Source organism: Ustilaginoidea virens, chromosome 6, assembly GCF_000687475.1.
Source record: "Ustilaginoidea virens chromosome 6, complete sequence".
Taxonomy (NCBI): Eukaryota; Fungi; Ascomycota; class Sordariomycetes; order Hypocreales; family Clavicipitaceae; genus Ustilaginoidea; species Ustilaginoidea virens.
In genome coordinates, this window is record NC_057321.1 from 2693377 (window position 1) to 2719669 (window position 26293).

Genomic DNA, 26293 nt, shown 5'->3' on the forward strand with positions numbered 1-26293 from the left:
CACCAATGACTCCAGCCACGGCGCACCGAAGTTGTAGTTAGTCCTGGCCTTAACGTTTGTCTGGCATTTGATCCGACGCTTTCACAAACTCTGCTGCTCCGCGACCTCCCGGCACCCATTGACACGTGCAGCAAAAGAGCAAAGCACCGAGCACAGAGCACAAATGACGCCAACGCAGGCAAGGCCCGCCCCACGATGGACGCGGCGAGAAGAATGCGGTGCGATAAATTCGCAGGGTGGCAGCGTACGCGTCGTCCGTCACAGCGCTTACATGCTGTGATTCGCGCACGTGGTTGGTATACTAAATATTGATCGCGAAAAGCAGGGCTATTCGCCACATCTTGTTTTATTAGAATTAATGCATTACTACCTAAGTTGTGGCTATTTGAATTCTTACGCGATAATGTGGTGATGGCGTTGATGTGGGGGTTGTTGCGACACTTTTGCGTATATACTGTACATAGTAAGCTGGGTGCTGGTCGTCGCTGGCAGGGCTGCATTCGCCGAGTAAGCATTATGCTGGCAGACCAACCAGACGCAGACGACATGGGAACTTTTGTCCCGTCAGTACAGTACGTGTACGGACTACATGGCTGTCTGTGGCTGTCTGTATCCACAGGCCCACAGGCCCGCAGGCCCACAGTACAGCAAGTCAGCTCGGCTCGGCTATCTTGTGGCGCCGGACCCTGATTTCAGCACGCCTCGTTGGCATGTCCGCGTAAAAACCCCCTGCGGCGAGCTTTCCATCACGGCTTTCTTTTTTGGCGGGGTGGTTCAGCAGCAAGGCATGGGATTTTCCTCCTCGACGCGATGTGCCCTGGGGCCATGTCTCGCCTCTGCGCAGCAGTCGCCTTGGCTTCCATGGCATATGCACACCTCGTTGCCTTTTGTCGTTGGACCGGCGCAAGGCCGCGCGGCAACCGAGGCCGGCAACAAGCAGACAGACACTGGAGCTCTCTGCCTGCCTTGCGGGTGGGGGGCTCGGCTCCATCTGCAGCAGCCAGCGCCAAGACCCGGCTTAGTCAAATGGATGGCCAGGCAGCATCCTGATTGGCCCGCCGAGCGCGGTGTTTGGCCCTGCCCTGCCCTGCCCTGCCCTGCCCGCTTTGGCTAGCTGCGCACGCGCGGCCTGCAGCACCAACTTCTTCTCTACTACATAATGTAGGTTATGGATTTTACATGCCCCTTTTTGCCCTCTTCCCGCCGGGCGAACACTGAATAATGCGGATACGATTCCCTTGTTCCAGGCGGAGCATGATTGGGTGAGCCCCAGGCAAAAAAAAAAAAAGCTTCAATGCCCCCGCCCCCATGACAAAGATGTATATTGGCAATGAAAAAAAAATACAGTTTTAGTGAGTAGGGCAAAGATATATGTTAGTAATAGTGTTGCCGCATCGGCCTTTGTAACTTCTTTTTTTTTTTGTTTTTTTTTTGTTTTTTTTTGTTTTTTTTTCTCGCTTTGCCTCCAATTCGCGAGCGTGCGTGCGGCGCGGCCAGAGAGACCAGACCAAGGCAGCACGAGCACGGCATGGGTGCTTGGTCCTTGTTGCTGCCGCTTAGCAGCAGCCAGCTATGCTTGACAGGTGGCTGGGGTTTTGTGTCCCCTTGCCATCCATCCCCTGTGCGCGTGCGACGGCTGGTGGCATTTCAGCCCAGGGATGCGGAGCGGCGGAGCCGCACGCCGACCCCGGGAACAAAGAGCCCATCCACCGAGTGCCGAGTAGCGAGTAATCAAGAGTCGAGAGTCAATGCCAAGCGCCGTGCTGCAGATTCCTGAGTCGCCTGCGCAGGCATCCCCCCACCCGGCAATGCCTGTCTTGATTAGGGCGCGAGGCGAGTCGGTTCTTTTGCCAGTCCTGCTCGCAGGGGGCAAAGGTCAAAGGGCGGCGCATGTTGCCGTTCCGGCAGCTCGCTGCTCATGCCTGAGGGGAGTCCGGGCCGGCTTACTAGACGGGAATCCGTCCCGGGAAACATATAAAGACGTGTGTGCTTGCCACAGGACGACGACGACGACGACGGCTTGCCAAGCTCCAAAACCACCACCAGCATCACAGCCAGCACCGCAGCCCTGCCAAACAGTTCGACGCTTGCCAAGCAAGTTCCACCATCACCACCAGCATCGCAGCCCTCCCAAACAGCTCCCCCTCCCAACATGAAGACTTGCTCCCTCGCAGCCCTTGCCGCTTTCGCCGCCTCGGCGCTCGCCGCCCCCCTGGCGGACGACGCGTCCCTCGCCGCAAACCGCGCCAAGCGGACCATGCCCAGCAGCTACTGCACCATCGGCGCCATCAACCAGTGCGCCGACATTGTCAACCCCTACCTGTCTTCCTGTCCGGACTGCATCCGCAGCCTGGGCGGCGAGTGCTCGACCTGGAGTTTTGAATACATCAACAATACCTGGGTACGTGGGCCGCGCTTTTCCTGCGCCGCGCAACTGCCGGCACGATGCTAACCCTTCCGCAGTGCTGAGCTGAGCTTAAGGGGGCGAAGGCGGCGGTCGTTGGCCGTTTGTACATATACGCATGTACACATCTGGCCGTGGTGGGCGCGGCGGGGCTGGGCGGAGTGCCTCGTGCTGTTTGTTGTATATAGATGCGGCGTTTTTGTACATGACCAACTTGCTGCGCCGGATGGCGAGGGCACTGGGCTGTGGGAAATGGTTGCTTGCCGACCGGGAGCAAGGGCGCGTGAAGCGTGTGTACATGTGATGGCTTGTTTTGGGGATGCTTTCTGCGCAGTGCATATGCAGGCTGGATACCAAGGGCTGGCACCGGGCGCAAGGACGCCGGGGACGAGGGCAAAGGCCAGCGGTCAGGTTTAGTTTGGATGCTTTGGACTCTGTAATCGCAAAGAGCGAAGAGTGTACCCATGTGCCGCGGCAGCACTGCCGACTCCATTTGCAAGCAGAGCAGGAACAAAGATGCGCAAAATAGCGCCCGTTTATCGGGGCGACGTCCCCAGAGGGACCTGGTGTACGCAGTGCTCGGCACGATTTGCCTCGAAACCCCAACTTAACGATGCCTGCGATACTTGCGCCGCTGTCGCGCTGGTTGGAGCACTGGCTGGCGCATGTATGTGCCTTATTCCACCACGCGACGGTTGGGATGCCGTCGCAACACGCCGCCCTCCGGCACAGCGTGAAGCCCTCACTCGCAAAGGGGCAACATGACCCGTCAGCCTCACTGCTTTGCGCCCTTCACAAGCGGCATGACGTGCTCTGAATACTTGATCATTCGCCACATTACGTGCGTGCGCCACGCCTACGCACTTCCTAGGGTAATTTGGTGATCTGAAATAAGCGACCTTGCCTTGCCGGCGTTAGCCAGGGCTTTACTTCACGCGCAACGGTACAGAAACACCCCGCGGCACGTGTAAAAAAAAAGAGCAAAAAAAAAGAAGAAAAAAAGACCTGCTTGCGAGATTGTCGCGCTTGCAGGCCAGATCACTCGCCGGACGCTGATTACTAGGAACAGATGCTGTTGAATGGGCGAGTTGGCGCATCTGTTTCTCTGTGCAGTCTCGTCGATTCCTTGCCCGAGGGCCGCAGAGTCTATGTACCAAGCCCCCCCCCCCCCCAAACTGTACATATGACTGACTGCTCGACACGACATGCACCGTCCGGTGCGTACTTTCGCACACCGTTGCGCTACAGTAGCCGCCATATAAGGGAGGGACTGGGGGTCTGGTACCTCGGGAGTAGAGTAGAGCCTGGTATGCCCTCTCTGCTTGGGAAACCAGGACATTCCAAGGAAACGCCAGGCATGATGAATTTTAGGCACTCGATGCTCAGACCTGTCAACTGCATTCGGCCAGATGTCAATGGTTTTTTACTTCCAATAGCTTGGCCAGCCGTCTACGGGCAGCCCGCCAGCCAGCGCCAAGGCCGGGCAAACGCCCCCGACGTGCCGCGTTTCCGTATGTACCTAATGTACCAGCCCGCTAGGCACGACCGTTGACTAAACCCCCGGTGCCGACGGCCGACAAGACAACAGCCGCCGCGCACGTGTCGTTGACGCTTTTGGCGTGGCGTACGCCGTTGGCGCCACGCTTTGTTCTCTCACCACGTGGCGTCGGAGCAGAGAAGGGCGGATGATAGATCCCAGCACGGGCTGTGATTGGGCGAGAGGCTTTAGCGGCTGGCGACCAGACCGAGGGCCGGCTGGGGGACTTGGTTTTTCAACGCGCGGGAAACGTTGCTGCCGTGCCCCGTAGAAGAGGGGCGGGGGGGCTTACTAAAGTGCTCCGCCCCAGTGTGAAGTGCGACGTGGACAATACGCAGCGGAAAGCTTTCGGGCCTACAGCCCCCGGGCTCCGACAACCCCCCCCCTCCTCCCCGGCCCGGGCAAACGCCCCCCCCGACGTGCCGGGTTGCCGGACAAGTCGCAGCCGCATTACGAATCGCCGGGCCTCCTCTGGCGGGGGGCCTCTGAAAAAGTTTTGCGAGCCGAAGGTTTGATTAGGCTTTACCAAAAAAGTCCTTGCTGGCGGGGGCGCGCCAACGCAAAAAGGGACCAGCGACGTGGCCCTTTGATACAGTACAGACCCCAAAAAAAAAAAAAAAAAAAAAAAAAAAAAAAACCCGATAGTTCGGCATCGTCAAGGCAGACCGGAAAACATAGCATCGAGCTGCTTGCTTCCTCGCGCCCATCATGCGTCCTGCACGACTGCTAGCCAAGGCTTGCTTGGTGACTAGACGGTCAAAACGTAGACCGTGATGGCGCTTTCTACCTCTCCCGGGCGTCTTGCTCGCAACGCCGACCCGAGCGCCACGGCGATTCTAGAATGCCTGGCGGCAACGTATGCGACCTCTCTCCGGCACCTTGTTCCGTCGACCTCGTTCGCAACGACCGACTGATGGCAAGGCACGCCGTCCCGAGCGCATTACTCATGCCCAGGGCTCCCGGGCCGGGGCTCCAGATACCCATCAACCTTGGAAACACATATAAAGCCCTGCTTGCCACACCGTCAACCGATCCACGACCACACCCACAACCCGGCTCACCAAGTTCCCAACACCGAGCATCACCACCACCACCACAGCCCCTGCCCCAGCTCCAGCCCCAGCCCCCAAGACGCTTCTACGCCCGCCACCATGAAGACTTGCTTCCTCGCAGTCCTTGCCGGCTTCGCCGTCGCGGCGCTCGCAGCCCCCCTCGACGACGCATCCGTCGCCGTGGGAAAACGCCAGGCGGAGGCGACCGACAACTGCAACTCGGGCGAGCTCAACGAGTGTGCCAACGTTGACGACCCCTATGTGCCTTCCTGCCCCGAATGCGTCCGCAGCCTTGGCGGGGAATGTGCTACCTGGAGCTTTGATTATATTAACAATACCTGGGTACGTGGTCGCTTGCGTGCAAAAGCCGGCCTTTGCGCTAACCCTTGCTGTCAAGTGCTGAGCGGAGGCTTTTGGCCCGGTCAAGTGGGCGGTTGTCGGGGGCCATTCTTGCGGGTCGCGACGTGGGCTGCCCTTGGCTGCGTTTACACCCGTCTGCTGTGATGTGATGCCGGATGGACAAGGCCGGGTGGACAAGGACCTGTGTGGGTGCGCCTGCTTTGTGTGTACGCTGGATACTTTTGGCGTTGGACGTGTGGTACATGTGGTGTAGACTGGATCTTTTTTTGCGCCGTATATATGTGTATATATCTGTGTTTATGTGTATATATGTAGACTGGGAATGTTTTTTGTCGACCCAACGGACGCTCGGTGACTGCGTGATATCGCTGCAACTGGCAACATGCTGGGCTGCGCTGACTGGCAGATGTCGTCGCCTCGTTATACCCCGAAAGCACAAGACCCTGCTCGCAGTTGAAGGGGTTCCCGCTCGCGCCCGTCTTGGCGTGGGCAGCCCACCCCCTCCCCCCTAGCTCTGGCCAGGTCTGCAGGTCGCTTAAAGAACTGTCGAGGCGGTGATACCGAGCGGAGTACTGTAGTCCATGTCCGTGTCTCGCTCAGTCCACCCGGCTTGCCCGTACCGACATTCGAGCCGCACCACCGAGTCCACTTGATGATTTGATGGCCGCAGCTCTCGCATACCTGCAGATCCAGCAGCTCCACAGATGCGATACTTTCACCGTCGACTGCGCCGAGGCCGCTTGCGACCACACAAGGCCTGGCTATTCCCACGTTGGGCCCTGCGGCGGGATTCCTCGGCAAGAAAAAGCGCTGCTGCGCATCTCGGATATGACGGCGGGTCTTTGTGCGTTTTGGTATCGCGCTAAAATACTGGGTGTCGGGCTGTAACAAGGGCAGCTCTGTTGGGCCTCTTGTACCGAGTGCCGCGGGATGTGTTGGTGGAATATCGGCTCAGGTTGATGTTGAATGTGCGCAGAAGGGCTGCAGACCCGAAGAAAGCTTCTACTGGCAGCAGAGGAGAACCCGGGCCTACGTTGTTCCGGGGTACTGGGGGTTAGCGGCACATATTATCACCAGCTCGATTTACCCTCCTACATACCAAAGGTATATACCTCCATTCCGACCCTTTGGTCACGGGCAACAAGTTTCACGCCCGACAACCAAGCCAGGATACAGCATACTGCGTACTGCGTACCCGCCCAACATGTGTGGTTTGTTGAAGTGGAGGAGGTGTGTGATGCCGGCGCCACTATGCCGGGCCCGCCCCCACAAAGCCGTAACAATGCGGCCCACGCGGCCAAGTTGCATTCAATGTCAAGTTGTCGCGCATCACGGTGTGGTGTCATGCCAGCACTGCTTGGTGCTGGGATTTGCTCTCCAGCCAGTCGCAGGGTCGGCACCAGCGGCAACCTTTGGCTTTGGCGCACCGTCCACGCAAATTGGCTAGGTCTAACGGTACCGCGGTAATAGTACATCCCCCCTTCGAAGTATACACTCCGTAGTACACACCCCGCAGTTCGCGACACAGTACGTTCTGCGAAACTGACACTGTGCTCCTCGAAAATAGCCCGGTAGCATCTCGTCTCTTCTCGTTCCATCCATTCACAGCCGATCCGCGTCATCCATCAATCAATGCCTGCAGTATGAAGCGCCGCGACCAGCTACGTCGCCCTGGTGCGGGGTGCCCGGCCTTCACTCCGATACCAACTGGGCATCTCGCGAGTTGCGCCACGTTCCCGACCAGCTCACCGCGCCGTCCCGCGCCGCCCCCACGATGGGCTGAGGAGCTGAACAGTGGTCCTTGATGATTGATCCTGCAGATCCTGCAGACCAGACCCTCTTGACCCCGTCGGGGCCTGGCCCCCATCGCCGCGTGATTCACTCATCATGCCTCAGTCCACCAGTCGGTCCACTGGGCTCCGAAGCTCGGCATCTGCTCTGGCACAAAAGGCCCTTCTTTTTTCCCCTCGGGTAGGTTAGGTGCTCGATACTGTCGCGGCGACAACTGCATTTGAGTCCATTGTCGAAAACCAGCCGCCATGCTCCACGTCAACATTGTCGGCGCGGGCATCGCAGGGCTATCTGCCGCCATATCGCTTCGGCGTGCTGGCCACCGCGTCCACGTGTACGAAAAGTCATCCATGAACAACGAGGTTGGCGCCGCCATCTTCGTCCCCCCCAACGCGGCGAGGTTCCTGCTGGCCTGGGGGCTTGATCCGGTCCGCTGGCAATGGGTTCACTCACGTCGTATGCAATTCAGCGACCCGTTTACCCTGGAAACTCTACCGGCCATCTCCGACGAGGACACGGCAACGTCCATCGGAGGCGTCCCGTTGTGGTTCTCCCACAGGGTGGACCTGCATAACGCTCTGAAGTGGTTGGCGACAAAACCAGACGGACCGGGAGTCCCCGCGACTCTCCACCTAGGCTCTCCCGTTGAAGCATACGTGAGTTGCCTGGTCCACTTGTTGAGCCGTCGGCGGCAGAAGGGGGAGTAGATGCCTTCGCACTGCAGCTGCCAACGTGATTGACGCGGGCCCCAGAATCCGTCAAAACCGTCCATTACGCTCAAGGGCGGCCGCGAGGTGGAGTGTGATGTTGTCATCGGTGCTGACGGCATTCACTCGCTGGCGACGGAAGCAGTCCTCGGCCGCAAGAACGAGCCCGTGTCTCCCGCAAACGCCAACGTTTGCTATCGATTCCTCATCCCCACTGAGCGGCTGGAGCGTGACGCCGAAACCCGGTTCTTCACAAAGGACATTGCCGGCTGGTCAAGAGTGTTTGCGCATAACGAGATGAAACGCAGACTCATCGTGTACCCCTGCCGAGGGTGAGGGGGGCGCTTGATCGACTTTGAACAACTGACCGGGCCAGCGCGGCTGACTTTGTCTGCAGAAACACGATTCTGAATTTCGTCGGCATGTTGTGGGAGGCAGAATCTCCTTATAGCGAGAGGGAGAGTACGTCAAAGAGCGAGCAACAAGGTCCGGGGTACAGAATCTATTCGACGCCTTGACTAATCGGCTCCTAGATTGGCACGCGACGGTCGACGTTGCCCAAGTTTTGGACAAGTTTGCGGGATACGACCCTCGACTCCTCAACGTGATTAGGTAGGTTTGCTATTTTCTTCTGCCCCTGACGGGCCTCTGAAGTATTTTTTTTCTTACCAAGACCTTCCCGCAGCAAAGCAACAGATGTCAAGCGGTGGCCGCTTCTCTATCGGCACCCCTTGCCGACCTGGAACAAGGACCTGTTGACCCTGGCTGGAGACGCGGCGCATCCCATGCTACCCCGTGAGTGCGCAACCGTTGGGACAAAACGGCCAGAAAATAAAGTCAGCCCCCCAACTAACCGTTTGGCAGACCAGGGCCAGGGCGGCGCCCAAGGGCTTGAAGACGGCCTGGCCCTCGGCATCATCCTCTGCGGCGCCGAGACCCCCCAAGACATCCGGGAGCGCCTCGACATCTACTACAGCACTCGACACAGGCGCACAAGCGCGATCCAGATCTTGAGCAACGTCGGCGCGGACCAGACCAGTCTCGTAAGCGACGAGCTGCGCCAGTTTATGAGCGAGGACGAGATCCCCAGTAAGTCGGTTTGCGAGGGCAAACGACCGAGGCGCCTTCGACGCTGGCTGACACGCAAACCAGCGGATTTTCTTTCCATAGCCCGGTACAGTTTCGGCTTCGACGTCGTGCGGACGACGATGGATGCCATGAAGAAATACGACCCGGCGTTTCGGCTGCCGGATGACTTCTTCGACAGCCCCGTCATTGGTGTGCCGGGACGGGGGGCGAGCCATTGACGACGCAGGGGCGGATGCAAACCCAGCCACGGCTGTGATGTAATTGCAGTAATTTAGGAACATGCGAGTACGTCATCATAATCCAGTAGCATCGATGCTCGTGCATTCTCTTGCCTCGACGGGGCGGTTCGCCGATGCGGCTGCGACGTTACCGGGGGTTTCTGCCCGGCAATCCGCCGATATTCGCGCGCAGCTCGGGTGGGCTTTGGCAAGTCGATTAAATGAAGCAATAGCATTTCAGTCCGATATCGGGCATGCTGGCTTCAACGGGCGTAATATGCAGCCGGTAATAGTACCGAGCCTAGCCATGTCACGACGGCACACAGCATCTTTTACAGCTCATCACCATCAAAAATGTTGGGTTATTTCTGCGTAACATTACTCGTATCTACCAAAATTCGAAGCGGCCCATGATCCAATAGCAATCTCCTCCAAGCGTGCCACACTCTACTTGTTCCTATGCAACCCGCCCTTGTCGCCAGTATCGTGAAGCACATTCGGAACCGCTCTCTCCACGCTCTCGGGCAGCTTCTCCTGCAGCTTCTGCGGCACGATGGAAGCCGCGCCGCCGTCCTTGGCATGCGTCTGGTTCGTAGACTGCCCGGGGTTGGATCCAGTAGGATGCACCTAGGTAGACTGGTTAGCTCAAAACGTCGCCCACGACGACGGAGCACGGCAGACGGCTTACCGAGTCGGGGAGGCTCTCCTCGACACCCTTGGGGACCTTGTCCTGGACGGACGACGGGACCTTGGACTCCCCCGTGGCGTGGGAGACGCCTTGGCCACGCTCGTTTTGCGACGTGATGCCCGACATTGTCTGTATCTTGTGACTTTTGCGTGTTTCAAATTGTGCGTGTTTTTCCTGTTGTAAAAATCTTGCCCGATTCGAACGACTCCAGCCCCTTTTTGGCAGCGGCATGAATCCGGCATTTATACGTCGGGGGACTCGCCACGGATCCCACAGCAGCGAGGAATTTTGCGCGCGTCACCTCGGCCCCGTCGTCAGGATCTGCAGCACCGGGGGTGATTCATGACCTTTGGGCGGCGAGTGCGTCTCCAGTCGCCGCTGGTGCGCTCATCCCGTCGTCATCATGATTCCCTGGATTTCGGGCGCACGTCACATGCAAACCGCGGCAGCCCGGGGAGGAGCTGTCAATGACGGCCGGGCGTACGTCGCGTTCGGAGAAGCAGCAAGAATCGCCCCCAAACGACGAGGCGTAAGTGGCATCTCCCGGGCTTGCGCTCCGGCACCCTCTCGCCAGCACGCATGACTCGGGGTGGAGGGCCGCGCCCGCCGCAGCCTGGCCTGGGATGACGTAACCGGGGCGCGGGGCGCAGGGCTTTTGGGGGAGGGGTTACGTGACGGTGCGCGATGATTTCATGCTTCGGAGTTTGCGGCAGGTCGGGGTGGAGTTCAGATGATGCGATGCGATGCGATGCGATGCGATGCGCAAAACGAGTGCCCGTCTTTCGGCGGGTTGGGAGTCTCCCCCCCCCTCGCGCAGTTGGGTAACGAGATGGGTCGACGGGAAATCGTAACTGGGCGTGTCGATAGCGAGCCAGGGCCGTCTGCTCCGGGTGTTGGCTGTCGAGGCTGTGCTTTGAGTTGGATCGGCGAATCGACGAGCCGGGCAGCGAGCGGCCTCGGACCGGCGGCAACGGCTACTAGCGGGCCAATAGCGGGCCCAGGGGCCTGGCGCCGCCGCCGCCGCCGCGCCTGGTCAACTGCCGTGTCGACATTCCGCGTTAAGCCGCAATGGCAGCACTTGACTTGTCGCAGGACACACCGTCAATGCCGGGTGAGTCAGCGCACGATGCTTTGGCCGGGCAGAAGAAGCTGTACGTACCGGTCGGCAAGAAGCGGCATTGTGCTGTGCGCTGTGGAGACCCGATGCGTGCATTTCATTGGCAGCAGACAAATGCCTGATCTGATCCTCCTCGTCCACGCCACCACCCCCTCAGCAGCCACGCGGCATGTCGCGACGCCCGCCTCTTCCACCTACACTCTCCCCGCGTCAACACACGACTCAAACCGCCAATGCCGTCCCCCGACCCCTTCAGATTCCCCTCGAGGAGGAGCGTCGTCCACAGCACCGCCGGCATCGTGGCCTGCACGCAACCCCTCGCCGCCAAATGCGGCCTCGACGTCCTCCGCGCAGGCGGCAACGCGGCTGTGCGTTTCTTTTCCCACCCTGCGGTGATGGTTTTATTTTATTTTATTTTTCTTCAGAAAAGAGCCTAACCGCCCGCCCAGGACGCCGCGGTGGCAGTCGGTACGCAAAGAAAAAAAAAAAAATTGATAAATAAATAAATACCGATGGTAGATGACGCAGAGCCTGGCTAACGTCGCGCAAAGCTGCCGGGTTGAACGTGACGGAGCCGTGCTCGACCGGCATCGGCGGCGACATGTTCCTCTTGTTCTGGGACGCGGCCGCGCGGCAGGTCAGGGCTGTCAACGGCTCCGGCCGCGCGGGCCGCAGGTGCACGCTCGACGCGGTGCGCAGCGCCCTGAAGCTCCCCGGCGGCGGGGGCGGCGACGACGACGGCGACGCCCAGATCCCGCTGCCGAGCGCGCTCGCCGTGACGGTGCCCGGCGCGGCTGCTGGGTGGGTGGACGCCGTCGAGAGGTTCGGCAGCGGCAAGGTCGACATGCGGCGTGTTCTGGCGCCGGCGGTCGAGCTGGGCGAGAAGGGGTTCCCTGTGTCCGAGGGAGCTGCGTATCTTGTATGTTTTGCCGAGGAAAGGAAGAGAAAAGGAAAGAAGAAGAAGAAAAGAAAATAACGCATGTTCCGTGTTGACTGGGGCATAACCAAAAAGTGGCAAGCGTCCGAGGCCCGCATTCGGGCCGCGTCCCCCAACTTCTCGGAAATGCTCAAGGACGACCCCCGCGCCGAGGACGGCGTTCGAGCGCCTCGTGCCGGCGAGATCATGAGGAACCCCACGCTGGCGAGGACGTTTCGCGCGCTGGGCGAGCAGGGGAAGCAGGGCTTCTACACGGGCAGGGTTGCCGAGGAGCTCGTCGAGGTTGTGCAGTCTCTGGGCGGTCTGCTCGAAATGGACGACTTGGCGCACCATCTGCACGTGGGCAGCGAGACGGTCGAGCCCGTTTCCCTGAAGTTCCAGGGCCAGGGCGCGGGGCCGGACGGAGGCGTCGAGCTCTGGGAGCACCCGCCCAACGGGCAGGGCATCGTGGCCCTCATGGCCCTCGGCATCATCCAGGAGCTGGAGAAGCAGGGCAGGATCCCCGCGTTTGCGCCGCGCGACTTCAACTCGGCGCCGTATCTGCACGCCATCATCGAGGCGCTGCGGCTCGCCTTTGCAGACGCGACCTGGTTCGTGGCCGACCCCGACGTCGCAGAGGTCCCGGTCCGGGGCTTGCTGTCGCAGGAGTATCTGGCCCGGCGAGCCGAGCTCTTCGATCCCGGCAGGGCGGGTCGGGCCCGCGAGCACGGCGACCCGCCGTTCGTGTCGCCCGCCTTGTCGAGCAGCGACACCGTCTACTTCACCGTGACGGATGCCCAGGGCAACGCCGCGTCCTTCATCAACTCCAACTACGCCGGGTTCGGCACGGGCATCATCCCCCGCGGGTGCGGCTTCACTCTGCAGAACCGGGGTGCCAACTTCTCCCTCGACGCGCGCCATCCCAACCGCATCGAGCCCAGGAAGAGGCCCTACCACACCATCATCCCGGGCATGGTGACGAACCTGCGTGACGGCTCGCTGCACTCGTCGTTTGGCGTCATGGGCGGGTTCATGCAGCCGCAGGGCCACGTCCAGGTTCTCCTGGGCCAGGTGGTCGGGCGGCTGGATCCCCAGCAGGCCTTGGACGCGCCGAGGATCTGCATCGGTGGCGGCATCCCCGACAAGGGAAATGGCGTCGACTGGACGGTGAATGTCGAGGACGGCATGCCCCGAGAGACGATTGAGGGGCTGATGAGGCTGGGGCACAAGGTGAATGTTGTGGAGGGCAGGGAGAGAGGCTTGTTTGGAAAGGGGCAGATTGTTCGATACGCGGTTGATCCGGTAGAGGGGACGGCGGTCTGGTCTGCCGGAAGCGACATGAGGGCTGATGGAGCGGCGTACCCGTTGTAGAAGCAGGCGCCGGGAGTTTGTCCGCGTCATCCATCGCACATGATGAATGAAGGATTGGGAGCGTGACGGGAAGCTTGGGGGATACTGCTGTTCCTTTTAGTTCCAGACACTCGTGCTCGCGGCAGCCTCGATCTACGCCTCGTCCGTATCGTACATTTATTTTGCCGCCCGAACTTCGTCTCCGGCCGTCCATTACATCTTCTTCCTGCCCTCGTCAGGCATCCTCCAGAACAACAACGTCCTTGTCCTCGAAAACCTTGGCCAGCTCGCCGTTGGTATGCATCGTCCGCAGGATATCGCACCCGCCGACGAACTCCTTGTCCACGTACAGCTGCGGGATGGTCGGCCAATCCGAGTACTCCTTGATGCCCTCGCGAAGCTCCGGGTCCTCGAGGACGTTGAAGGCGGCAAACTTGGCGGGGTTGACGCCCTGCATGCCGAGGATCTTGATGACGGTGGCGGAAAAGCCGCACTGCGGCGTCTCGGGCGTGCCTTTCATGAAGAGCACGACGGGGGCGGAGGCGACGGCCTTGTCGATGGCGGCGCGGGTCTCGCTGGACAGGAGTCGGGTTTGGAACGACCGGAGAGGCGAGATGGCTGGTCGAGCAGCGCGTCGCAGGGTCTGGCTCTGTTAGATTGTGCGGGTGGGTGCGGGTGCGGCTGGGAACGGGGGCGCAGGGTTTCGTACAGATGCTACGGTGCGTGAGAACATGGCTGCAGCGAGGTGGTGAGGGCGCAGGTTGGCTGGTAAAGGAAATGGGAAAAAGAAGAAGAAAAAAGAGACAAATAAACGAAAAGGCAGTGATGACACGGCTAAACCAAGACGTTGATGCGATGGAGGTGGTGCCGCTGACCAATCATTTGCTCCGTAATTTAATCTCGGCAAGTTTGTAAGCTGTGGAGCTGCATCCGTCATAGGAACACGAGGTCTTGACAAAGTACCGAGGAGTCGACACCGTAAATGACCACCACGCCTGCGCGTCGAAAAAAAAAAAAAAAATAAACAACCAGCTTTCCCAGCGGAAGCACACAAAAATGCTGCATGTTTCGCGGACCGGCCCCGATCCGCAAGCAGACTTCCCCCCCTCGGCCGCCGGCAACGTCTCCCTCGCGCGCAGCGACGGCAAGAAGCATCTCCTCCTCGCGGTCAGCGGCTCCGTCGCCACCATCAAGATTGTCAGCATCATCGGCGGCCTCGCCCACCACGACAACCTGTCCATCCGGCTCATCCTGACCGCCTCGGCGGAGCACTTCCTCGCCGGGCAGGCCGACGAGCAGCCCACGCTCGCCCAGGTGCGGCGCCTGCCCAACGTCGACGGCCTCTACACCGACGCGGCCGAGTGGACCAGACCGTGGACCCGCGGCGCGCCCATCCTCCACATCGAGCTGCGCAGATGGGCCGACCTGCTCATGATTGTGCCCCTCAGCGCAAACACCATGGCCAAGATGGTGGCCGGCATCTGCGACAACCTGCTGCTGAGCGTGGTGCGCGCATGGGACCACGACGGGTCCATCGACGGCGTCCGGAAGCGCATCGTCGTGGCGGTGGCCATGAACACGGCCATGTGGCGGAATCCCCTGACGGCCAGGCACATCAAGACGCTGGAGGACGATTGGGGCGGCGACGATGGCTGGGTGCAGGTTCTCAGGCCCGTGTCCAAGACGCTGGCCTGCAATGACGTGGGCGAGGGCGCCATGGTCAGCTGGCAGGAGATTGTGTCCGAGGCGGAGAAGAAGCTTGGTCTGGAGAAGACGGCTCCTTCAGCCGGGGGGGTGAAGGTTTGAGAGGGGGGAATATCCTAAACCTGGATAAGACGATGTGGATGTTGCTTGGAGGAAGGGAGGGGGGGGGGGGGGGGTGTTGAGCCCTTTGCAGCTGTCTGGCAGTTGGTCAAACCTGTCACAAGACGCCTTGACGGCTGCAAGCCAAACCCACACCTCCACCCATATCGCCGTCTGCCGCTTCCTTCTTTGCCCGCCTTGTCCAACATTCCAAGTCCACGCCCGAGGAGGATGCCTGCAGCCAAGCCATGTCTGCGATTCGAGATCCCAGCCCCAAGGCACTTTCTTCGTCCACGGCTGCCGAGAAGTCGACTTCTCTACGCGCCAGACTCCGCAGCGAAGACCTGGTCCACCATCACCACGCAGCCGGCCCTCGAGCAGATGGCCAAAGCCGCCGCGACATCTACAGACAGCTCCAAGCCAACTTTTCCGCCGTTTTGCAAGCCGAGCCTTCCAGACCGGGGAGCACGAACGCCCAGATGGCCCATATAGCGGGTAAGGAAGAACTGAACCGCCTGCCATCCCCTCTCCCAGGGAGACTGTCACGGACTGACTCGCAAAAAGAATCATTCGCCCGCTACGGCCAAGATGTGTACAACACCGCCGTCGAAGCCGTCCAGTCCGCTCACAAAGCCACCTCGTCCGAAATAGCAGGTTTTCAAGCCCGCGTCTCGTCGACACTCGGCCGCGCCCACGCCCTGTACGACAACATTGTATATCCTCTCTCCGCCACTGTGTGCCATTCCGAGAGTCTCCCCCGGGCGAGCATAGCCAAGCACATCCGGACGCTTCAAAAGCGGCTGTCCGCCGCCGAGGACGAACTCGAAAAGCTGAACGAGGAGTGGAAAGCTTGCATTGCGGAGGAGGTCCGGATTCTGACATGCAAGCGAAACGACGGGGATGACCAAGCGGAATGTCTGAAGGAGAAGTATATGCGCGAGGTTGATGATATCGTGGCCAAGAAGACGAGCGAGATTAACGAGCTGGACCGGGTGAGTAGGCGTGCGTGATTTCGTGAATTGTGCTGATGGGGACGTAGGAATATCGAGATTTGTTGTGGGCCGAGTCGAAGAAGATGATGCAGGCCATGATGGCAGACTAGTTGCGACCGTGGGCATCCGGACAGGCCGGTGTGGTGTGAATAAGCTGCTTAGCTGAATAGAAAACGGTACGAAACAAAGACGTAGAGACTTGCATGATTCACCATCGAATGCCTACAAGGCATACATGTCTTGGATTGCAATGTGGGATAGTTCCCTGTCTAGTCCAAAGGAGTCGCTATTAACACACAGGGCAGATGCGGGTTGCTGGGCTCATTCAATACCACCAGCGTCGACCAAGGTCAGTCAAGATAGGGAACGTCCCGCAAGCATCCTTGCATATCGCCTCTTCCGTCAGCGGATAGATAATACACATGAGCGGAAGGAATTAGCAGACAAGACCCAGAATCAGAATGCCTTGATTATGCAGAACCCAAGTCTTCCAGCGTGCAGTCGCAATGCTCCCTCCCGAAAGGCACCATCAGCGAACTCGAGTTTCTCATTCGCATCCATCACATTCTTTCCCACCTATCCGTTGCCGTCTTCACCTGGTTCCCACGCCGTCATGAATAGGGTTCGCCAAACTCCAAGTCTGCATGAGCCTGTTTTTCCCGCAGTTAAATAAACGACCCACAAGAGATAAGGTAGCCCAAGCAGGGCACAAGCCTCGGACAACCCGCGAATGCTCGCTCACCGCAAACAAAAACTCGCGCTTCGACACGGCAATTGCCGGTGTGTGTGTGTGTGTGTGTGTGTGTGTGTGTGTTGGTGTGTGGATATTTGAGCGACGCGCCGTCAGTTTGCTGGCTCCTTTTCGGGAATGACGACACCCCAGTGGTGCTGCTCGCGGCCGTACATGATGTCGCTGAGCCAGCCCTTGACCTTGGCGGTGACGGGGCCGGGTTGGCCTTGAGGCCCCATGGGGATGTTGATGTCTTTGCCGCGATGGTGGATTTGCGACACGGGGCAGACAAAGTACTGCATCATCATTTAGCGGGCGCGTTTGTGGGAAAAAAAAAAAAAAAAAAAAAAAAAAAGAAGAAGAAAAAGAGGAAGAAAAGAGGGATCAAAAACTTACGGCAGTCCCGGCAGCAAAGGCTTCGAGAATGCGCCCCTCGGCATCCGCCTCGAGCAGCTCGTCGATGGTGTACTTGCGCTCCGTGACTTGCAGCTCGCCGGCCATGCGCTCGCGCACAATGTCCAGGCAGCTGCGGCGGGTGACGCCGTCGAGGATCAGCTTGTCGTCGAGCGGGGCGGTGACGAGCTCGGGCCGGCCGTCGCCGCGGCGCTTCCACACGACGAAGAAGTTGGAGGCGCCGGCCTCGGTGCACTCGCCCTGCGGCCCGTACAGCCACAGGACCTGGTGGTAGCCGCGGCGGCGGGCGTCCTGGGTGGCCATGAGCGAGGGCCCGTAGTTGGCGCCGACCTTGGCGTAGCCGAAGCCGCCGACCCAGGCGCGCACCATGTCCTCGGGCGAGGTGTGCAGGCGCATGCCGCCGGGGGGCGCGTCCATGTCCGGCATGAAGGTGGCGATGACGTACAGCAGGGCCTGGCGCGGCGCCTGCACGCCCAGCTGGGGCTGGGTGCCGAGCAGCGTCGGGCGCAGGTAGAGGAAGCGGCCGGGGCGGTCGCGCGGCAGCCAGCGCGGCCCGTCGACGGCCAGCAGCGCGACCAGCAGCCTCTGCAGCTCGGGAGGGTCGAAGAGCGGCAGCGAGATGCGCCCGGCGGACAGGAGCATGCGGGCGCAGTTGCGGTCCGGGCGGAACAGGCGCAGGCGGCCGTCGTGGCCGCGGAAGACCTTGAGGCCCTCGAAGCACTCGGTCGCGTAGTGCAGGCACGACGCGGTGGGCATGAGGGCCAGCGGCCCGTAGGGGTGGAGGGCGGGCGCCGCCCAGCCGGCCGCGGCGGTCCAGGCCGCCGTGACCATGTGGTCGGTGGCGACGGTCTCGTCGCCGGCGTTGGCGGCGGCGTGGTCGGGCACGGGGCGGGGGGACGCGGTCAGCGCGTACGTGAGCCGGGAGGCGTCGAGGGGGGCGGGCACGGCGCCGGGGGCGGACGGCACGTGCGGCGCGGCGGCCTCCTTGCGCTGGATGGCGGCGGCCGTGAGGTCGACGTCCTGCTGGGGGACGGCGGAGGGGGCCATTTTGCGCAGCGTGGGCGTGGGGGGATGAAGATGATGAAGATGATGGTGATGGATGGATGGATGAATGGATGACGGGCTGGATGCGGTCGGTCAGCCACTTGTTCGTCGAGGGATTTTGTCCAGCCCAGCGGGACGGCAATAGGAGCACGCTCTGCAGCTTACCAAGTGAGTATTCGTCCGGTGCGTGTGGCCAGCGGTGTTGACAGCGGTGTTGCCAAGCAGTTGTCTGCGTCCAGGTTTTGTTTCCGGGGAAAAGACCCAAGCCCAGAGCATTATTATATGTATCCATCCACCCGTCACCCACGACACCCGTGGCGCTCGTCGTGTTCCCCTGGGCGCCCTCCACACGCCCTTCCCCCCGCTAGCGGCGACCCCATGGTCCGAGTTTCGGCCGCGGCTGCACGTCCACGGTGTCTGGTGCGACGGGCCACACGCTCCTCCACCGGCCTGAGCGCAACTCCGCCGCGCTCCCCCTCCCCCCCCCCATGCCATGCCATGCCATGCCATGCAATGCCTCCTCCAACTTCCCATCTTTGGCCCCCCTGGCTCTTTCGGGTTCCGCCCCGCGGGCCAGCCGGAAAAACAGCCCGCCGCGCCGTAGCTCCCACTCCGCCGACGCGCAGCACGCCCGCCCTGCATTAGCCGCCCGCGCCGCCGGGCCCCCACCAGCGCCGGACGGTTCGTCCAGCGCAACGCGCAGCAGCTTCGTGTCCGCTGCGCCCGCGCCGCACGAGAGGGCTCCGACTTGGGAAAGCGTGCGTCCCAGGACGCAGCCGGAAAACTTGGCAGTGGCACAGGGACGGGTGGGCGCTGGGCCGCACAGAAACAACCTGGCTGGCCCGCGTGACTGCGAAGGCGGCCTGCGAAACCTCCGATGCGTGCCGCTCGCGCAACACGGCGACGCGCGCCCCGCTTTTTCTCGGCTTACGTCGCTGGGGCTTCTGGGCTCCACTGTTGCGGTGGTGCGACCTTTGTCCCCCGGCTGGCGTGTATCAGCTGGTGCATGTATGTACTCCGTAGCGCGATCGGAGCTAGGCACGGCGACGCCGTAATTCACAGCGGTAGCTTCTCGCTCGCTCGCTCTTTTATTTTTAATTTTTTTTGTCTCTTTTTCTTCTTCTTCTCCTTTCTTTTTTTACCTCTATTTCTCCTCTAACTTTTCCTTCTCTGTTGGTTGTTTTTTTCCGTGCCGCTTTCCTGGATCCCCTGGGCGCCGCCGCGGCTTTGTGTTCCGCACCCTTGGCGCGGAACAGGGCCGTGGCCGGGTAAAAAAAAAAAAAAAACGGGACAAAACATAAACACATGGCCACGGTTGGGCAATCCCCGACGCGCAACCAGACAGCAGCACCCACGTCGCTAACCGGGCACGGGAACTTGCAGCGTACGGAGTACCCACGGTCCAGCAGCTCCCTACGTCGGTACGTGCGTTACCCCCCCCCCCCCCCCCGGGCCCCGCCCCGGAGTTTGGTGCTTTGCTGGCCCCCTCACGCGCCCTTTCCATGACGCCGACGCAGCGCTGCGACCGTGCCCACCTGGCCAGCGCGGAATTTCCGACAACGGACGTGCAAGCGACACGACAGGGCCCCGCTCTGTCCGCCGTGGATAGCCGCGTCCACCAACAACCCGCCGAAAACCGCTGGCTCCATGTCGTTGACTCTGGGCGCCGACGTTCCCTGCCTGGCTGCTGCCACGTCGTTTCACCGCCCCCTTTTCTTGTAAACAAGTCTATTCGCCGCGCTTTTTTGGCTATTATGCCAGGCGAAGCCAGAACTTCCCTGCATCCTCTGCCCAGTGACCCTGCCATGCCCCGAGTCTACATGAGTTGAACTAAGAAAACAGCACTCCGTCGAAAAAAGACCCATCATAGATCGTGGACTCCCTGCTCACGTGCTTCTGCCGTTTCTCTCGCTCTCCCTGTTCCGCTGCTCTTCTTCCAGGATTTCTCGCCGTCGGGCTGCCGCTTCTGCTTCGGCCTTGGCCCCCTTGGCCCGCTGCCTTGCCTCGTACTTGTCCCTGCTCTTCATGATGCGCTGCACGATCTCGCCCGCATTGACCTCGGAAAAGGCATGCTTGCCGATTTCGCGGTAGATCCCCATCTCCTTGGGCGCCGTGTAAGGGTCGTAGGTGAGTGGTATGAAGGCTGTAGGTCCGTGGTAGATGGCGTCGGGGATGCCCCATGGCAACGACTTCAGATACGCCTTGGTTGGCGTAAACGGGGCGCCGAACAGCACCGCGTGAATGTACTGCAATGGTTGGGGGAAGAAGGGGGCAAGGATGCGTGAGCATGCACGTTGGTGGGGGGGGGGATGACGGGTTGTTGGCGACGTGGGACATACCTTGCATTGCAAGACGCAAAGCCCGCGCTCGTAAATGTTCATGATGGGGTAGTTGACGCCCTTCCACTGGTTGATTACTTCGTCGTCGTGTATCCCGACCACAACGTATGCCGGGCCATAGTCCTTGCCGCCGTCGCTCGTTCGCCTGCGTTTGGATTCTTCAGAGTACCAGCCCGCCTTGCGCGCGAGCTCCTCCTCCTCGACCGCGACTTTTCGCAGAAACTCAATGTGGCCGCTGCAGAACAAGTCGAATCCGCCGTCGACATAGACAATCCGCTGTCCTGGTTTTGGCCCGCCGGCGGTGAGCATCTTCTCAAAAGTCCCCCTTTCCTCCTCCGTATCCTCGGCCTTTGCTTGGGTCGACGCGTTCCAGAACCACACGTCCGCGCCGGGCGCCTTGGCGGTCTCGTCGGTAGCATACAGCTTGAGGCGTTCCAGCATCGCCTGCCCCTGCGCTTTTCGCTCGTCAGGGCTGCCGTATCCTTCCAGGCCAGCGAGCGTCTTTTGCAAGGAATGGATGAAGTGCGTCTTGGTGCACAGAAGCATGCGGCCCACGAGGTCCGTGGTCGAGATGCCTGGTGAGCGCTTGACGACTTTGAACCGCCCGGCTTGCTTCACGAACCGGTAGCAATCGTTGCCGTCGCTGTCGGACGTGATGTCATCCCCGTGGACGACGTATTTGCAGCCGTAATGGGAGATGTAGTCAAGCTCGGTGACGTAGGGCGCGTGACCAACGGACTTGGTGACCCATCGACAGGCATCCGAGGCCGCCAATCTAGCATACCGGTTCAGCACTACAAGGTCGGGCAAGTCCGCGGCAATGAGCCCCTTTCTGACCTTTCTCCCAGGCTCATGACGGTAGGGCCCTTGTTGGCCAAGATTTCCTCGTCAGAATGCACACCGACATATAGCTCGTCTCCAAGCTGCCGCGCTTGAACCATTGCTCCAGCGTGTCCTGCCCTGCGTTAGCCAAAAGAAAAAAAAAGGGTCCAAGAAGATCATGCATCGGCGGAAAGCATTCGAGTCCTGCCCACCGTGGTGAAAGAAATCCCAGCATCCGTCAACCCAAATGCGGCCCTCGAGCAGCTCGGGGGCAGCTTCTCCCTGAAGCCCCTCCTTGGTTGCAGGATTCATGGCGGGGCTGTCTACGGGAAATCCGACGCGATGGCGAGTAGGCTTATGTGCGGCAAGGGCTGGAAAAAAAACGTTTTCGACACTTCGCGGATATGTCCTGACTGGCGTTTGGTTTCCGTCTGGAGAGGCGAAAGCGGTCAGGGGAAATACCGTGATTACAGTCGCGAAAAACAACGGTGTAATTGTGTCGCGGGGCGGGATGGCGTGGCGCAGGGAGAGCTGAGCCCTGATTGGCTGGAGCTGGTTGATTGGCGACGGGGGAGGGCCTTCTTACATAGGAAGGAAGGAAGCTTGGCTTGGGGTGGGGGTGCTTGGTGCTTGGTGCTTGGTGCTTCATTCCGTGCTTTTTTGTCAACTTGTTGCTGGAGTCGGCGGGAATCGGTCGAGAGACAGTTTCGAGCGTCAATTTTTGCGGACAGAAACGACGTCAATGAGACCCAACGGCCTAGAGTGGAAACAGGGTTGGCTAACCGCAGCAGGCTGGGCCCCTTGACCGCCGCCAGCCAGCCAGCAGACCTCCTCTCTCTGCTTCCTTAATACGAGGTCATTTCTGCTCAATCCGTTTCTCGACCAAAGCTGCGAAACAGCCGCGCCTGCGCCAGCGGCATCGCCTCGCTGACACCCCGGTTTGACACAAGCCAGGCCATCAACCCTGACGAGCGTGTATGCAAGCTCAACCGGGCGTCCTTCTGACGAGCCGCACGCACACGATGAAGGCGGCCCTTCTTACACTATCGCTGGCGCTTCCCGCCCCGACGGCGGGTCTCTGGCATCGAGCCCGCGGCAGAGACATTCGCTACACCTCGGTCGGGGGCTACTTTCTCCAGGACGATCCCAGCACAAACGCAGCCGGGTTTGACTATGTGCGTCCCCCCCCCCCCCCCCCCCCGGTCTCCGTACCCCGGGATTTGACTGTTTGCCTGCGACGGACATGGGGCCGTTGGGTCGAACTCGTCTGGTCGCCTTCTGATGTCAGCAACAACAGGCCCAGCACAACTTTGGACTGATGGACAGGAGATACGCCACCGACGAGACGTTTGACCCCCACGGCACCAAGTCGCAGTGGCAACGCTTCGAGAAATGGCTTCACCATCTCAACCACAACAACTGCGGCAAGAGCAGGGACACCAGGTTTAAGGTGCTCTTTTTCGGTCGCCACGGCCAGGGCTACCACAATGTCGCCGAGAGCTTCTACGGCACGCCCGCCTGGAACGTGAGTAAACGGCCTGCTTGCGCTGGCACACGTCGTCCAACACTTCCCTCCCCTTCCTTCCCCCGGGCTACCCCCGCGGAATAGTCAAAAAACAGGCCGAGGCGCTGACCCCGGGACGATTTGTCCGTGGCCTGAAGTGCTACTGGGCCGAGCTGGAAGGCAACGGCACCATCTCGTGGGCCGATGCGCTGCTCACGCCAGACGGCTTCGCGGAGGCGCAAAAGGCCCGCGCCTTTTACGAGACGCTCCGTGAGCAGCAGCGCATGCCCCATTTCGAGACGTACTACAGCTCCCCTCTCCGGCGGTGCATCCAGACGGCCAACGCGACGTTTGCGACGCTGCAGACGCCCGAGCAACACCCCTTCGCGCCAACCATCAAGGAGGGGTTCCGCGAGGACATTAGCATCCACACCTGCGATCGCCGCTCCAAGCGGTCCGAGCTGGAAACGTTGGTGCCCTGGTGGCGGTTCGAGGCGGGGTTTGCCGAGGACGACGAGCTGTGGGAGGGCGACCGGGGCAGAGGCGAGTCCCCGGAGCACCAGCTCGCGCGCAGCAAAGCGGTGCTGGACGACGTCTTCACCCACGACGATGCCACGTGGATCAGCGTCACCAGCCACTCTGGCCAGATTGCCGCACTGCTCAAGGCGTTGAACCATCGTCTGTTCAGCCTGTCGACGGGGCAGATCATACCCGTGCTCGTCGAGGCCGAGCTGATTCCACCGCAGCCCAGGCCGTCGTATCCCGCATTCACGCCCGAGGCGACGTGCAACGAGCCGCCGGTGACGAGTCTTGCCCGCCAGGGATGCGTGTGTCCCAGCTCGCCAACCAGCTCTGCACCATCTCCCAGGGTGTACATGTAAAAAAAGGGGCCGGAGATGAAGGCTGCGGCGAGAGAGAAAAGGCTAGTTTATTTTGATGTCATTCACTAGCGGATGCAGTTTTCCAACCCGTGAAGATGGCCTGCTTGAGGATATTCTTGGTCAAAATTCTAAACTGGTCGTACTCTTTGACAACGGTGTGCAACTCCTGGTAGGGCACACTGACGGCGCTGCAGAGCTGGACATTTGAGGACATTTGAGCGCCCTGCAAGGTAACCAGGACACGTAGCAAGTGTGTGCGTTTTTTTGTATATATATATATTTTTTTTCTTGCGGCTTTAGCATTAGCTTTGCTCTTACACTTTCCAGGGCAACCAAGTGCTTCGCGCTCGACCAATCGCCGCCGTCTGGCTGCGCGAATACGTGTCTCAACTGGGCCCCTCTAAAGCAGGTACCAGACCAGACCCCATCGGTTCAGTTCGGGGCCCTGGGGCTGCGACATCACCCGTGCATTGACAGTACTGTAGTCTCAGGCACGCCAGCCGCCGCCCCCGCCCGTCCCTGACGAAACGCCACCTGCCAGCTGCCACCAGAACTCGGGCTCTCTCCGGCGCCCGAGCCATCATCAACTCGTCATCGCAGCATCACAGCATCACGCATCACGCGGAGCTAAGCCAAAGCCGTCGCCGCAAACCGCCCAGCAAACACCAGAATCTAAAACTTTAAGCATCGAGCTGCAAAGGCTGGCTCCAGCATTCCAGCCGCGCGCCGCGGCCAGACGCCATCTCTCCGCTGTGGCTCCCTAGCGCAAACACGCACCACGCACCACGCACCACGCACCTCCCAAACGACCCGCCCCCTATTCAGTCGGAAGGAAAGACAAAAACGTACAAAGAGTCCCCCCGTCGAGCCCCAGCGCGATGATGCAGAAAGCGACGCCCATGCCGCCCGCCACGCCTGCCTTCCCCCTGTTCTCCGTCGGCATCTTCTCCAAGCCGAGCTCGTTGTCCCGACCAGCCACACGCGACGGCAGCGTCGACCCTCTGCATCCCCATCCGCCGCCGCACGCGGCTCCCCCGCCGATCCCGTCCGCCCGGGACGCCCGCAAGCCGTCGTTTTCGAGGAAGCCCTCGCAGTCGGGGGCCGCCGCGCGACGCCGCGGATCGTCAGTCGGCTCCTCGGCCGCGGCGTCGAGTGCCGTCGTGACCGACGCGGCTGCTCCGCCTGCTCTGCCGGACTACGCGCTGCCCGCGGCGGCCAGGGCCAAGGGGCAGCAGAGGCGCGCGCGCGAGCTGGGCAGCCTGGACGATCCGCTCCGGAGCCCTGTCAGCCCCATGAGCGGCGGCGGCGGCGGCGGCTTCTTCTTCGCAACCGCATCCACCGCGGCGGCGGCGGGCGCGGCGACGGGGCCGGGGGCGGGCGGCCCGCCGACGGCTTCCGCTGGAGTGTCGAGCGTGTCGGCCCCCGGCGCGGCAGCCTGGCAGCACGGCGAGGCGAGCGCCATCCATCAGCAAATCACCGAGGTGGCGGGGAAGCGCATATCGACGCTGGATTACCTGCGGAAAGCGTAAGCATGCCATGCCGTTCCACCAACCAGACCGCCGTGTTGTTGGGGGGGGGGGAGGGGCGAGGGCGAGGGCGGAGAAGGAGATAAAAGGGGGCACCCGCAGCTAACCACCCAGCTTTTGCACCCAGCCACGAGGGCCGAGTATACTGGTTCAACACGTACCTCTTCGAGAGAGCAGACCTCGCGCGCATGCCGTGCTTCGACCCGCGCAAGCTCGCCCGCAAGGCGACAAACTACCTCCTCCTCGGGCTGTCCATCCCCACCATCAACGACCTGTACTCGTCCACGCCGATCGAGTTCCTGCGCTGCCTCAACTCCCTCCTCTCCGAGTTCGACTCCTTCCAGCAGCTGCACGGCGACTCGTCGGCGTCGCTCGCCCGGGCCCGCCTGCCCACCATGTTCCGCCGCCCGGGCAGCAAGGCGCGGCGCTCGACATCGTCCGCCACAGACGTGCACCTCGACGAGTCGCACGCCCTCCCGCCCGCCGCCGGCACCCCGTCGGTGATGAACTTTGCCGCGTCGGAGTCGGACCTGCTCCCCGGGGAGGAGTACACCTACCTGCTGACCCCGGCGCTGCCCTTTGAGCCCGACTTCTTCGAGACCTTTGCCACGCTGTGCGACGTGCTGATCGACTGCTACTCGCGCTTCCTGGCGCTGATTCCCACGCCGAGGGAGTGCTCCGCCCCGGTCGCCGAGATGTTCACCAAGGCGGACGCGAGGCTGCGCAAGATCATTGTGCAGGGCGTGGTGAAGGAGTTTGAGGAGCACAGCAGGGCCCATATCAGGGCCGAGGTGGCTAGCATCGGGAAGGTGGTCCTGGGGGGGCTGATGTGACGGGCTGTGGGATGGTTCCACCTGAGGGGAGGGCGTTTGTCGGCCGATTCTGCTAGTACGATACGATCATATCAGGCGTAACACGGGGGGGAGGGGGCGCAATTTGAGAATCTTATCCACTAGGGGCTGGAGTACCGCGAGGAGCGAGTAGCGAAACGAATCCCGCAAGGGATGGT

At 61.0% G+C, this 26293-nt stretch overlaps 14 protein-coding genes across 14 annotated transcripts; 10 read left to right on the plus strand and 4 right to left on the minus strand.

Moving 5' to 3' along the window:
- Positions 1–411: 411 nt before the first annotated feature.
- Positions 412–690, plus strand: UV8b_07641 (uncharacterized protein; the record flags this gene model as incomplete). Its single annotated transcript, XM_043145138.1, has 1 exon — positions 412–690. The coding sequence occupies one exon, from the start codon at positions 412–414 to the stop codon at positions 688–690; it is 279 nt and encodes a 92-aa protein (XP_043001073.1).
- Positions 691–2152: 1462 nt separating this feature from the next.
- UV8b_07642 (uncharacterized protein) lies at positions 2153–2469 on the plus strand (the record flags this gene model as incomplete). Its single annotated transcript, XM_043145139.1, has 2 exons — positions 2153–2401; positions 2464–2469. The coding sequence occupies 2 exons, from the start codon at positions 2153–2155 to the stop codon at positions 2467–2469; spliced, it is 255 nt and encodes an 84-aa protein (XP_043001074.1).
- Positions 2470–5092: 2623 nt separating this feature from the next.
- On the plus strand, positions 5093–5396 carry UV8b_07643 (uncharacterized protein; the record flags this gene model as incomplete). Its single annotated transcript, XM_043145140.1, has 2 exons — positions 5093–5335; positions 5391–5396. 2 exons carry the CDS (start codon positions 5093–5095, stop codon positions 5394–5396), a joined length of 249 nt encoding a protein of 82 aa, XP_043001075.1.
- Positions 5397–7392: 1996 nt separating this feature from the next.
- UV8b_07644 (uncharacterized protein) lies at positions 7393–9158 on the plus strand (the record flags this gene model as incomplete). Its single annotated transcript, XM_043145141.1, has 7 exons — positions 7393–7800; positions 7897–8183; positions 8249–8313; positions 8385–8463; positions 8537–8646; positions 8716–8940; positions 9004–9158. 7 exons carry the CDS (start codon positions 7393–7395, stop codon positions 9156–9158), a joined length of 1329 nt encoding a protein of 442 aa, XP_043001076.1.
- Positions 9159–9605: 447 nt separating this feature from the next.
- UV8b_07645 (uncharacterized protein) lies at positions 9606–9972 on the minus strand (the record flags this gene model as incomplete). Its single annotated transcript, XM_043145142.1, has 2 exons — positions 9606–9785; positions 9847–9972. The coding sequence occupies 2 exons, from the start codon at positions 9970–9972 to the stop codon at positions 9606–9608; spliced, it is 306 nt and encodes a 101-aa protein (XP_043001077.1).
- Positions 9973–11196: 1224 nt separating this feature from the next.
- On the plus strand, positions 11197–13250 carry UV8b_07646 (uncharacterized protein; the record flags this gene model as incomplete). Its single annotated transcript, XM_043145143.1, has 4 exons — positions 11197–11331; positions 11413–11431; positions 11515–11882; positions 11976–13250. The coding sequence occupies 4 exons, from the start codon at positions 11197–11199 to the stop codon at positions 13248–13250; spliced, it is 1797 nt and encodes a 598-aa protein (XP_043001078.1).
- Positions 13251–13464: 214 nt separating this feature from the next.
- On the minus strand, positions 13465–13962 carry UV8b_07647 (uncharacterized protein; the record flags this gene model as incomplete). Its single annotated transcript, XM_043145144.1, has 2 exons — positions 13465–13872; positions 13939–13962. 2 exons carry the CDS (start codon positions 13960–13962, stop codon positions 13465–13467), a joined length of 432 nt encoding a protein of 143 aa, XP_043001079.1.
- A 323-nt stretch (positions 13963–14285) lies between these two features.
- On the plus strand, positions 14286–15035 carry UV8b_07648 (uncharacterized protein; the record flags this gene model as incomplete). Its single annotated transcript, XM_043145145.1, has 1 exon — positions 14286–15035. The coding sequence occupies one exon, from the start codon at positions 14286–14288 to the stop codon at positions 15033–15035; it is 750 nt and encodes a 249-aa protein (XP_043001080.1).
- Positions 15036–15280: 245 nt separating this feature from the next.
- On the plus strand, positions 15281–16134 carry UV8b_07649 (uncharacterized protein; the record flags this gene model as incomplete). The annotated part of the gene is made up of 3 exons (XM_043145146.1): positions 15281–15527; positions 15597–16024; positions 16072–16134. 3 exons carry the CDS (start codon positions 15281–15283, stop codon positions 16132–16134), a joined length of 738 nt encoding a protein of 245 aa, XP_043001081.1.
- Positions 16135–16867: 733 nt separating this feature from the next.
- Positions 16868–18215, minus strand: UV8b_07650 (uncharacterized protein; the record flags this gene model as incomplete). The annotated part of the gene is made up of 2 exons (XM_043145147.1): positions 16868–17050; positions 17151–18215. 2 exons carry the CDS (start codon positions 18213–18215, stop codon positions 16868–16870), a joined length of 1248 nt encoding a protein of 415 aa, XP_043001082.1.
- Positions 18216–18715: 500 nt separating this feature from the next.
- UV8b_07651 (uncharacterized protein) lies at positions 18716–19934 on the plus strand (the record flags this gene model as incomplete). The annotated part of the gene is made up of 3 exons (XM_043145148.1): positions 18716–19220; positions 19596–19633; positions 19785–19934. The coding sequence occupies 3 exons, from the start codon at positions 18716–18718 to the stop codon at positions 19932–19934; spliced, it is 693 nt and encodes a 230-aa protein (XP_043001083.1).
- A 164-nt stretch (positions 19935–20098) lies between these two features.
- UV8b_07652 (uncharacterized protein) lies at positions 20099–21685 on the minus strand (the record flags this gene model as incomplete). The annotated part of the gene is made up of 4 exons (XM_043145149.1): positions 20099–20458; positions 20552–21326; positions 21389–21506; positions 21586–21685. 4 exons carry the CDS (start codon positions 21683–21685, stop codon positions 20099–20101), a joined length of 1353 nt encoding a protein of 450 aa, XP_043001084.1.
- A 710-nt stretch (positions 21686–22395) lies between these two features.
- Positions 22396–23758, plus strand: UV8b_07653 (uncharacterized protein; the record flags this gene model as incomplete). The annotated part of the gene is made up of 3 exons (XM_043145150.1): positions 22396–22548; positions 22671–22898; positions 23036–23758. The coding sequence occupies 3 exons, from the start codon at positions 22396–22398 to the stop codon at positions 23756–23758; spliced, it is 1104 nt and encodes a 367-aa protein (XP_043001085.1).
- An 878-nt stretch (positions 23759–24636) lies between these two features.
- UV8b_07654 (uncharacterized protein) lies at positions 24637–26117 on the plus strand (the record flags this gene model as incomplete). Its single annotated transcript, XM_043145151.1, has 2 exons — positions 24637–25283; positions 25412–26117. The coding sequence occupies 2 exons, from the start codon at positions 24637–24639 to the stop codon at positions 26115–26117; spliced, it is 1353 nt and encodes a 450-aa protein (XP_043001086.1).
- Between the last annotated feature and the right edge of the window lie 176 nt (positions 26118–26293).